The following is a 13040-nucleotide window of genomic DNA, read 5'->3' on the forward strand; positions in this document are numbered from 1 at the left end:
CGTTCCAATGCTGGTCTGAGAGGAGCATATAGCTCACCACGTTTTCTGGAGTGATGCGTCCTTCACACTCTCTCTCCAATTCACTTCTTTCTGCTGCAAAGCGAATGCAAGTGAAAAACACGTGCTTCGCGGTTTCCTCGACAGTCAATTTAAAGATTGCGTCGTACATGACGTTCCACAGAAGAGGCCCTAATACCGAGCCCTGTGGGACACCACCAGTCACCTCATATCTTCTTTGGCCAAGGTCTGAAAAGTAAAACAGAACTCTATCTTTGAAGTAGTCTGTAAGAACTCTCATAAGATAGGCTGGTACCGCCATAGTCCGTAGGGCATCTATTATGCAGGTCCATCTTGCAGTGTTAAAAGCATTCTTAACTTCTAGAGTGATGATTGCTGCATAACACTTAGCACCCCTCCTCCACCTTGCTCCTTGTGTGTGTGTGTGTGTATGTAGAAATTTACATGATATCTTCGTTTGCCGTACGGCATTATAAGATGAGCAAAAACATGGTCAGCTGAAGGCGGTTATACATTGGTGGCATGATAGCTGGGGGCTTACAAGGAATGGGGAGGGGCCATTCCGGCTGGTGGTGTGATGACTTCAAGCTGTAGAGCTTGAATTCCTTCCCTCGGCAAGGACGTCTACCAAGGGGACTGTGCTTTGCCACCTCCCAGGTCTTGTTGGTGGGGCGATTTCTCTGAATAGCGGGTTGGCACAGGCCTTCTGCCCATCAAAAAACTTATAACAAACCCAGAGGTAGTCAGTTCAAAGCAGTTCGGGATTGGGTAGGGAATTGTTAGCTTCTCTCTCCCCCCCCCCATTCTCATACTCCTAAGTTGCGAATACGGGAGGTTACTCGTTTGTTTAGGTTATCCTTTATCTTTGATTGGGACTGTTTCTTATTGGTTCTTGTTTTATTTTGTAGGCAAATACATTGAAAACTCTGTCCTGACTTGCTTTTTAAGACTGCAATATCTTCCAAAAAGTCATTTTTGAGATTTGATAATAATTGCGTTCAGAAAAAAACTTCTTTTTAAGTTTCTTAATTTTATTGTTTTAAAATGCTGTATGGTCCTAGAATGGGATTAACTTATAATAAATGCAGTAATTTATGGGTTTTCATAACATTGTAATTTTTTTTTTGTAACTATGTCAAGTGTTTGTATCTTTTTTAGCCCTGTCAAAGCCCTGCAACTGGGGCGAAACGTTGGCTCAATAAAAATAGTATATCCATTTACTATTTGAGTATTTTTTTTTTTTTTTTTTACCACACCCCGACCATATTCCATTCATCTACACACACGGTCAATCAACAATTTTCCAGTAGGCTGCCTTTGTTTGTAGAGGTAGTCTTGTAGTAAATCATATGAGTATCCAGTAGCTCATTGTGGTATTCATGAGACATTACCTCTATATTCTCATTAAACCTCAATGGCCTAGAGTATGTCCTGATGGTGCGAGGCCAAAGAGCAGATGGAGAAACAACGAGGGAGATCTCAGGAAACTGAGAATAAGTGTATCTGATGCAAAGGTCCAAAAAAGATGGGACTTGGCAATTGACCAAATTAAGAATTGCTTTAGATTTCTGTTTCATGACTAAAATAATGATTCCTATTGAACATAGAAAGTGGAACTGAATTTTAAAACCACATATGCAAGGAATAATCAAAATATTTTAGTAGTAAGTAAAGTAATATTTAATAAGTGAATTGATAATATAATTATTGGAGAAGTTTGTCGGGGGGTGCGGTCAGCAAAGAACAACATAAATAAACAAAACCATATTTATTTATTTTATGCCGACATTTCGACCTGAGTTTCAGGTCTTCATCAGGGGGGGGGTTGTGGCGTAGAAGGTAGGCTTGTAACTACTAATATAATTAATGAATAAGGGAAAAATAGTCAAAATAATTGAAAATTTCATGAATTTTATTACAATATAGATTTTAAGGAGAATATATCTGTACATAATTCATTATCACAATAAAAAAAAAATATGGAACATTCGTATATCTTTGGTAACAGTTTTAGATAAAATTCAACTTTTAAAATATAAAAGTTGAGAGTAAATAATCAGTATTACTAATCAAATGAAATGAGATAAAAGTTTCTAAACCTATTTACAAAAGGTAAGGCATATATATGCACATGAGTATATGTTCAAATTTACTACCAATGAAAATAAAACAATATGAACTTAAAATCTATGAGTATCTAAGATATTTTCCTATCTATATCTCTGTGAGGTTTGACATATTTACAAAAATTAATAATTTCAGTTATATAGTAACAATGAATCAGATCACTAAGTAATATAGGTACTTGAAGAAGTTTAACATATCACATTCAGAGAGCTAAACTAGAATGTAATATTTAAGATTACAGTTCAAAGAGATAAAATGTAATCTTTCATAAAAAGAGAAAATAAAGTATAAACTTATCTATAAACAAAGAACATAGAAAACATCTTAATTTAAAATAAAATAACAATCTGATATAACTCTATGGCACAAAGTATGTTGCAAAAGTAATATTCATAAAAACAATAGTATTTACTTCCTCTTGAAGGCCAAGGCCAGAATTACATTTTTGCTTAGGTAGCAAAAAACATACTGAAAATATAACATAGAATGCAAGCTTATCAAGGCTGGGAAAATAGAGTGAGTGTAAAACACGTCAAATGACTTCAATATTTTTTTAAAATTTATTTCGACTTTGTTTTTTAGTGAGCAGTATTCATAATAAGAAAAATCAATGAAAAGCGCTGCTGCAAACTTAAATTTATTATTTAAAAAAAAAGAGATAAAATGAACTCAGGATGAATAAGAATGAGTTCTATGAGTTACAATTTAATTACTGATAGAATAAACCTTTGAATTGGTAGCTAAAATTAAATTAAGCTTATCAACAAGTAAATGAACCCAATTATTAGTACAATCAAACTTATAAGTCAAAATTTACACTTTCTTAAGAATCAAATATAGCCGAAGTTCAACCCTATGAGGTGTCATCTGAAGGTTGAGATTATTAGGAGTTTCGCTTTACTCAATATCAATTCTAAAATCTCCACTATTCAGTATAATATCAAAATAAGTATTTCCTTCCTCCACACTAATGTAACAAAATACCTAAATCTCATTTAATATTCAGCAGAAAAAAATACTTCATTATAAATCAGAAATGCATGAAATAGAAGCGAACCATACCTCCTAAACTGAACATTATTTAATTTATCCAACATAAATGAAACAAATCATCCATTTCATTAAAAAAATACCAAATCTACCTCAATATTTAATCTGCTGTTTTATTTAATGGTTGAAAAAAAAATCTCATGATTAATTCAAATAGAATGTTTCTCAAAGCTTTTGGTGATACAGGATTTTAGACCTTAAAAAATTTTAAACATAGCCTGATTTTTAAATAAGCATTTTCCACCTTCTAAGAATTAAACTTTTAATTTGGTTTGTATTTAACCATTTTATTAAACTATTCTTTTGGGAAATCCACCCTCCAATTATTAAAAATAAATAAACACATAAAAAAATTAATCTGGGATTTTCAGAAGCTTAATTATTTATGAATAGAGATAAAAAAAACTTCTATAATTTAACAACTTTAAACATAAATATAATACACTTTGGCAAATTAGAGAAGGCAGAATTGTGGGAGGAATGGGTGAATAAGGGGAATAACCTTCTGTTATTTCCCAAGAAGCACTGTACTGTGAGTTCTCATTTCTTTTCATTAATATATAAAAAATAATTTCTATTTACAAAGTTTATGGTGAATTAATTAATTAAAATCTTCGATTTTTCATCAACATATTTGTTGTCATTTAGAGTAGATTCATTCAATGGAAAGACTTGCGGCTAGAAACTGCAGTAATTCTAGATAATGCTCATCTGAATACACAACTCCGATCAGTTGCTTTATTTATGAAATTTAAATTTGTAATTGTAAAATTTGATGGTTCATTTAACGTAACGACTTACGCTAAAATTTTATAACCCTTGCAAGTGTGATTGTAGTAAACGTAAATAAATATAGAGAGAAACATTAGAATTGCTTATTTATCACAAAATAATTTAGTTAATAAGTATTGAAAAATTTAAAGATAATATTAAATATATAAGAAGATTGTCAGGGTTGCGGTCAAAAGAGAAACAAAAATAGTTTTAAACTATTTTTGTGTCTCTTTTGACCGCAACCCCGACAATCTTCTTAAATATCAATTTTTACGGTCCACTATATATACATATATTTAATATTAAATAGTATATTACAGGAATTATTTAAGAATAGATAATTTAAAATTGTACCATGGCAATTATAACAATATATATATATAAAAAGAGTATAATTTGGCTTATATGTTCTATTACATATAACTAAATTAGACAAATCAAACAGGTGGAAGGGATGAACAGACTTTAACTAGAGTGTGCCAGCTACTACCAAAATAGGTCTCCACGTCTGGACCCTTCGACGGCCCCTCACACTCTTATACTAAGGACTTTACATTAACCCAATAAAAAATAAAATGCTCTTTCAATTTGTACATTGTAGGGAAGGTTATAAGCCATCCGAAGACAAACAATATATTGGCAAGGTATGTAAATTTCATAAATTAAAATTAAAATTAAATTTTCCTACTGCTCCTCTGTAATCTGGACACTCTAAAATCTGATCCCATAGCTTTCAGATTAGAGAGAGTTTACGGTATGCATAAAACAATATAATTAATCATTATGAGAGATAGTTGACCGTGGATGATAAATGAGGAGAAGATGGTTGGGGGTGCGGTCAATGAAACACAAATAAGTTAGTCATACTTATTTGTGTTTCATTGACCGCACCCCCAACCATCTTCTCCTAATATAATTAATCATAGAAAAAAAAAACAATAAAAAGAACAGCAATACAATTTTTTTTAAATTGAAACAAATTCTGAGTGTTTTATGATAAGTAAATTAAAACTGTTTGCTCTTAGGAAAGTGGGAAATGCTGAAAGATTGAAAAACATTGTAAAAAAACAGAAATGTTAAACAAGTATAATAAAAAGAAAAATATTATTTTTACTATCACTTGCTAGCCTAGGGGTACAGCTTGCTATTTATCTCTGCATTAAGCCGGAGTATAGGTCTTTCACAAGTTAATGTTTAAGTAGACAAAGAAAATCCGATAAATTATCCTAAATACCAAATGAAACGTTTAGTGTAATCTCATCATAAATCATAACTGTTTAACAATTATAATTTAATATATAAGTGATTATCTTTAGTATTTCTTTCAATATCAAAGAGTTAGAAAGAAAATATCTTTAAAGTAGGAGAAAAACCAATAGAGGAGTTTAGATCTATCTTTCAATGTAAAATAAGCCCCGCAAAGTGAGGCTAAACGTTGCTCATAATAAATAGTTTTTTACTATTTTAGTTCTGACAGCACCCATCATCAGGACCATCTTCCTTTTATAAAATTGATTATTTCTTTTATGATTCATTTTAATTTTGTTGAGGTTTTATTTCTTTTAAGCATTCTTACAGCAGGAGAAATAATTAAGATAACACAATAGATACAGATACAGCAATGTTTAAGGAAATGAAAATTCATCTTGAAAAAATGAAATAAAAAATACATTGAGACTATTTTGGAAAGACCTCAGACATTGAAACAGGATGAATATATATCTAATTGAAAAATATATGAATTCTGAACATTTAATAATAGTCTCAAGTTGACCAATGTCTCTCGAACAGAATACTGACTAATGAGATGAGATTTGGAAAAAGTATCACATATTAATAGTTTATAAATCTAATGGTACAGATATTTTTCAAAATTAGAGTAGATCAATCCCTAGGAGAATCTAATCCTTTGACCAATGTATGTTTATAAGCTTAGTTCTTTAACTTTACAAATACAGGAAGGCAAGAAATCAAAATTTTACAATTACAAGAGTCAACGTTATTATAACTTTTCTTTATGTTGCAATAAATAAAAAAATTGTAACAAAAATATAGATCCAAGATATTAGAATCTTAGTATTGGAATTCACTAACAAAAAATGAAATCAACAAGTCCAAGGCTAAGCATAAAATTTTGTAGTTATAAAACTATTTTATGGCAAGAAACAGATTAATACAAAATAATTGGAACAGAAACCGACAATAAATCATTTCAATACAATATTTCAGTTCTTATATTACTCTAGATTCGAACAGAAACAAATTTATTTGTATATATAATAATAATTAGAGTAAATAATAATATATAATCAGAGTAAATATTCAAAAATGTAATGTAGTTAATTTCTATAAAATTTTCCAACAGTCAAAACATCCTTTAAATAGGTACATACAGCTATGAGTATTATAGAATAGTAAAAATATATTACACTATTATTATTATACAAAATAATCAGATCAAATACAACAAATCTGTTTCAGCTTAAGGTAGAATATGTAGTAATAGCAAAAAACAGATTTTTAGAAATAAACATTCTCTGTTCAGGACTAGGTAATTTCATACTTACATAATTCATAGAGGTATAAAAATGTTCGCATGAATTATTACACTTAAACTCTGAAAAAAATTAAAAAGTAATCCCATGGGCTAACGAATTTTCTAAAGAAAAATTGAATTCATCTAAAGAACTCAAAATATGAATCATGTAACTTAACAAATCCTGGTCACGAAAAAATGAATTTTCTTCAAACATCTCCAGAGTAGTTCGAGAAGTAGCAAGAACATTAAAAATAATATGTTGAAGCATATGATCCCTGAAATAGTAAAATCATTAAAATTCAGGTTTAAGGTTAAGGTTTACAAAAAACAAAAGAATAAAATTTTACCTAACACAAAAACATATAAATATCTGGAATCTCCCATCCTTTCCTAAATTTTGACCCGAGTTCATAATAGCATCAATGACCCTGAAATAGTACCTCATGGACTTATAATCAATATTCTTTTCTTCAAATGGAGTAAAACTGTCAGTTCTGTCTTCTCTCACTTTTACTAGAAAAATAAATAAATAAACATGGAATCTAAATAATAACTGAAAACAAACATGTATAATCTAAATAACTTACAGAGATAGTCCCAAATATATAAATTTCTACCAAAAAGACGAGATGATTTAAAGCCATACAAAAACGCCTGTTCCAAAGAACTTACTAAACCAGTGTCACCACATAGCAGCATTGTAAGAGAGCTACTTGACTCTTTCCCTTGAGCACAGTAGAAATATTTAACTAAATTATTTACACAATCACCTAAAAGAAAAATATCTATTAATTTTTTTAATTTTAAAAGTATGCATTTCATAAATAAAAAGTATGACATGCAACATGTAGCTGTAAATTAAAATTAAATTTGAATTTTATTTCTAAAAGTTTTAAAATAAATCTTATACAATACCAAATAAAAAAAAAAATAATAATAAATAACATTAAATTTAGCCCAAACTCAGTTTGAGGGTCAAGATGAACATTACAAGATAATTCCAGATTTTCGATAATTCATAAATCAGTTCATATCCAGCAATCAGAGGAGCAGGACATGTCAACAAGAGATGGAACCCATAACTAATGACAATCTGAGTGAGCTATCTGTTCCCAGCAGGTAATCTCACAGCATTATCCAACAGTGAATAAAACATTAGGAATGGAAAACTATCAACTAATATCGCTTTAGAAATTTTTTTTTTGATCCACAGCACTAGTACTGATAAAATACAGGAGCAGTAAGAAACATAGGCACAGGGATGTAGAATTTCCGTTCGTGTAGGTTACTTAGCTAGATCAGTTAACTTGTGATCGAAATGGAGCACTAAACCAATTTCAACACCTCAAATTTAAAGTTATCTCATTTCTATAACTGACTCATAAATAATTTGCAAATCAAAACTTATTATGATTGGAAAAGTTTGTTGGGGGGGTGCGGTCAGAAAAGAACAACATAAATAAACAAAACAATATTTATTTATTTTATGCTGAAGTTTCGACCTGAGTTTCAGGTCTTTATCAGGGGTTATGGCGTAGAAGGTAGGCCTAAAACTTATTATTCTATTTACTAACATTACATTACTAAAACTGACATTTTATATGATACTAACTGATAAAAATAAATTACCTAACAAATGCTCAATTTCACTAAGTGGTAAAACTTTTTTTGGTGGTGGTACACTTGGACTCCTGACCCTACTGCTTCTTCCTCGATCAATATCTCGGTCCTTTTCTCGCTCCCCAACAAGCAGCCTCTCTATAGAATCATCATCAATGCCTTTCCCAAGCCAACGACCACAAGGGAAACTGAAATCATAATATAAAATAATTTGTTGTTCAATAAAACATATATTAACAATAATGGATAAGTAAAAACTCACTTGTATGTATGAGAAGTAACTTCATTCCTGACTATAATGTACTCTACCAACCATTTAGGACTTAAGCCAGAATTATCATGCCCGATTCTTGTTGTTGTAAGATAACCTAAGTTTTTATGCTAAAACAAAAAATATATAAATAAACAATAAGCTAATGATGAATATTCAAAAGTTTTTGAGTACATACATGAAAGACAAATTCTAATGTTGCTTTTGGCACTGGTATTCTTTGAGTCTCTCCATGTGAACCGTAAACCTGAATCCAACAATTAGCTGTGGTAGAAGAAAAGCTATTTTTTCTTGAAGGATAAATAGCAATGCGGTATGGTATTCCTACAAATAACGATGATCATTATAAAATATAAGAAACAAGTTAAGAAGGAAGATGGAAACAAATATATAAGGCATAGTTTAAAATTAAAGCTAACTTACTCGTATTTAAATATGTATTAGTGAAGCAGTTGTAATCGACAGCATTTAATGATAACAAGTGATATAAAAATTGGTCCTTTTCCTCTTCACATCGGAGAAAAGCAGTCCTCTTATACTGAGACCTATAAAATTTAATATTTTAGCACTTCAATTTAATAATTAATAAAATTAATATTTCTTAAAAAAGATACCTGAAGAATGGGCATGAAACTTTATTAAGCTCTCAGTTCTGATTTTCATCGAATAACAAAATTATGAAGAATATAAAGCACAAATTCTCAAAAGAAGTTTTTTAAAATGTAGTTTAATACAACATTTAGTACAAATCATTGGTTCCCAACCCTTGGGAGCCTGGGGACCACTAAGCCAGAAATTGAATCATGTGTAAAAGTCCATCTCCAAAGCTTTTATAATGTTTAAAAATGTAATAAGATAATGATAAAAATTAGTTTATTTAAAGGTGTATTTTGGAAACTTTTACTGTGTATTTACTTTTAAAAACCTTTCAGCTAGTAACCAACCACCAGGATAGATAAAATAGTCTTCACAAAAAATCCTGACAAAAATATATGTTATCAGAATATATTTACTTCCGCGAGGTAAGGCTAATTTTATATAGATAAAACAAAATTATAAACCTAAATGAGATCAATTTCTTAGATTCAAGATGAAAAATTAAATAATTAATAAATAATAATAAATAATGACGGTTTGTAAAACGTTTGGTTTACCTTAACAAGGTGCTCTCAGACAATAGGGTTCGAAGGTGTTTTGATAACATCTTCTTTTCCAATGATAATCGAACAAAGGCACGAGCATATCCAACATGAGTTTTTATATCAGTCATGGCCTGAACACTCCTAAACAATAAAAGAACAAGGTGGGAAACAAAAATATAATAATAAAAACTTACACAACAAAGATTAATAATTAATAATATTAAGATAAAAAGTTCATGAGATTCAATAATGACTTCATCAAGGTGGGTTAAGGCTTTTATAATTTTTTTCTAAATGAGACAGTTTACACCACAATTCAATCCTCTCCAACTTATTCCTACTACAAAACTTGATCTACATTGGACATAATTTAATAATTTGATTAAATAATTCAAACTTTTGAAAGATTAAGTTTTAAACATCGAAAAGTCATTCCTTCACCTTGAAGTTGAAGTTTTAATTATTTCAATTTAAATATTTTTCATTTGTATCAACCTTCATAATACAATGGTCAGAAACTAACACAATACTGTGGGGGGTCCTTTTAGAACCCTAATAGAATATTTGCATTTTTTATTTATTTCATTAATGCTGGTATCAACATTCCATCTTGATAATGAGAATAAATGGCAAAATGGATTTTAAAAATATTTAAAAAGAAATAAATATAATTTATTATTCTATTCTTATTATATGTTTGCATCTGGTTCTGAGTCTTTTGCTTCTTCCACATCAATCTCCTTACCAGGACAATTTGCTATTTCAATTGTGTAAACCATCAATCCTCAATGGTTTCCAAGACATTCTTCATCATTTTTAAACTTTTTTTAGACTAAGTGTTTAGAAATGATGAGTCCTTCAATCTTTTCATTATGAATGGTTCAACTAATATTTTACTTGCAACTAATATTTTACTTGAAGTCAGCTTCTGGTTACAAATGTCATTTTTATAAGTAAACTCATTTCAATTCATGGTGAATTTGTCAGTCACTTCTCAAATTGGAGCTAGTTTATCCGTTTTCACTCTCTAGTCTATTATAAATGTACATCAGAGCTAAGCCGAAATGTGGGAAAACCATGTTCCGGACAAAGTTGCTCCAAATATAAGTATCTGAAAAAGATAATCTGAACACCACATCTTAGTAATAGGTTCTCAGTTGCTTTTAATAGCCCCACTGCATAGAAGCTCTATATGGGCATACATTTCTGTTTTGTCCACAGGAACCAATCTTATTTTTTTCCTTATATCTTTAAGTTGCATTTTTCCATTTCTACAAATGCCCTCTGGTTAGTATGATACACATATTAGGTAGGTACTTTTAGGTAATATTTTCTCAATCCAAAAATCAGGGCGAATCTAAATAATTCTGTGGAAACCCATATATGACAAACACCATAGGGGTATCGGAGTGACCCCTAACGTATTTTTATTGTAAAAATTAACAGTCAAATTAATTTTATAATTTTACTGGAAACTTACTCATGTAGTTCAAGATAATTTTGAACTGTTTAAAAAAAAGGCTAGTGGGGTCATTGGGGACCCCAGCTGAATTATGAAGATTAAATATACATGTACTTTTTATTTTGCTTAATAACTACCAAAGGTAGGGAAGCTTTGTATTGTTGGAGGTAATGAAAAAAATTTATGTCTTCAGAATATAATATGTTCACCCACATTGTACATTTTAGACAGCAAGGAATAAATTTGGTTCTGTGTTTGTCAGTCTGTTGTCAACTTTGTATTTAGGGTTAATCAATCAGACTGTTATTCTGTTAAAGCTACCTCAAATCGTAAGCGAGGGTGTTCGGAAGTGGCCTTAATGTTGGCTCTTGTTGAAAATCCTCACTCAGCCTCCTGGTATTGCTAGTTCTACTCTCAGATCTGCTCCTGGGTGATGAGCGGCTCTCTGGGCTCAATTCAATTGATCCTGATGATAAGTCTACAAATTCACAAAGTATAAATAAGTTATTGAGTAGAGTCGCTTATTTAAAAACTAAGCTAGCTATGGGATATTCAATCATAATCAACACAATGTATTTGCAAATTTAACTTTAGTTTACTAAATACATTATATTTAGTTAACTATATATTACTATAGTTTTACATTCAATACAATGATTCATACATAAATGTAATGTTAGCTATATCATTTCCAGTTACATCATAAAGGATTTTTATTCATTTGTCACTTTTTGCATTTCAATTTTGGTATAACACAAAATTCTGATAGCACATATCATTTGTCACTTTAAAATACTTGCTGCATTAATAAATAAGGTAAACAGAAACTATTTTAAGTTAAAATGATATTTATTCAGAAACTAACAAATAACATTAATAGATCTTAAATAATGATCTTAAATTAATCGTGCCACTTAGGAAATAAAAGCATGCAACTACTATAATCTATTCATAATATCAAAGTGACTAAACAACCATACGAGTCGTAAAAAATTAGGAATCCTTCAGTATTAAATAAAATAAAATAAAAAAATAAAAAAAAACTTAAAAAGAAAATTATTGTTAAAAATACATTTCAGCAACACATTTTTTTTTAATGCTATTCATGGGAAATTGCTATGACAAAACTAATATATTTATATCTAAAATAGATTTTCTCCAACTAGGAATGTAATAAAAAACTTTGGGGTGTGAGAAACTTCTAAATTTTTAATGGATACTACTGTTTGATCATTTCACCAGTGGAAAATCACTTAACCGTACATAAAGGTTTGAAATAACCACTTCTACACTTTTTCCTATCCCGTAATGTAATGGTGTTACCATTATTACAAAACATAACTGCTTAATATACACAAGTGATGTTCATACATTCCAAGTATGAATTCTAATGAGATGGTTTGAAGTAGAAAAGCAAAAGTTAATAATGGACATCAAGAATAACAAGACAAAAAGTATCACAATGAACTTTCCAAATATTTCTCAAAGAAAAAATGCAGCTAAAATACAAGATTTTTGAAATAATGGGAATCATATTAGCAGTTATTCTATTACGTAGCTGAGGGAGTTATATTACTAAGCAATTTTGTAACTGCAGTGATACCAGTTCAAATTCGGCCTGGAGGGTCAAACTTTTTTCTCATGGCAGTCCCACAGAATGAAAACTAGGCCCCTCAACATGATTACAATACTCAAGGGTGGTAATCTGTAGATAACCTTTACAAATATCAGAAATGACCAGGCAGATGGTACATAAACCAAAAAAATAGAATAAACTAATAAAAATAAAGAACATTCACAAACAAATAATGTTAAGGTCTCAAAAAAAAAAAAAAAAAAAATGATTATTCTCAAAAACTTCATGAAATGAGCAGCAATAAAAGTAGAAATGTGCAGATCCAAAGCAAGATACAGTAACAAATTCAGATTTAGCACTCTCAAAATTCTATGCATCATTTTGTATAATTGAACAATTCTGCAACAATAAAAATAAACATAAAAGCACACGAACAATCAAAATCTGAAAATATATTTCGT

The 13040-nt window shown here is 29.9% G+C and overlaps 1 protein-coding gene across 3 annotated transcripts in view; it reads right to left on the reverse strand.

Annotated features, from left to right (window-relative positions):
• Window positions 1-1912: 1912 nt before the first annotated feature.
• The window catches only part of pns (pinstripe), a 36570-nt gene continuing 25442 nt past the window's right edge, over window positions 1913-13040 (reverse strand). For all 3 annotated transcript variants that reach the window (XM_014422817.3, XM_014422819.2, XM_067049960.1), the window contains 9 exons: window positions 11325-11481; window positions 9554-9682; window positions 8823-8944; window positions 8578-8723; window positions 8391-8509; window positions 8138-8316; window positions 7096-7278; window positions 6856-7021; window positions 1913-6783 (listed from right to left, as the gene is read on the reverse strand). In XM_014422817.3, the coding sequence (XP_014278303.1) occupies window positions 6597-6783; window positions 6856-7021; window positions 7096-7278; window positions 8138-8316; window positions 8391-8509; window positions 8578-8723; window positions 8823-8944; window positions 9554-9682; window positions 11325-11481 (1388 nt within the window). In that variant the 3' untranslated portion in view covers window positions 1913-6596. The remainder of the gene's footprint in view (window positions 6784-6855; window positions 7022-7095; window positions 7279-8137; window positions 8317-8390; window positions 8510-8577; window positions 8724-8822; window positions 8945-9553; window positions 9683-11324; window positions 11482-13040) is intronic.

The sequence above is a fragment of the Halyomorpha halys genome, unplaced genomic scaffold, assembly GCF_000696795.3.
Source record: "Halyomorpha halys isolate HHAL.00 unplaced genomic scaffold, Hhal_1.1 Scaffold390.1, whole genome shotgun sequence".
NCBI classification, from domain to species: Eukaryota; Metazoa; Arthropoda; class Insecta; order Hemiptera; family Pentatomidae; genus Halyomorpha; species Halyomorpha halys.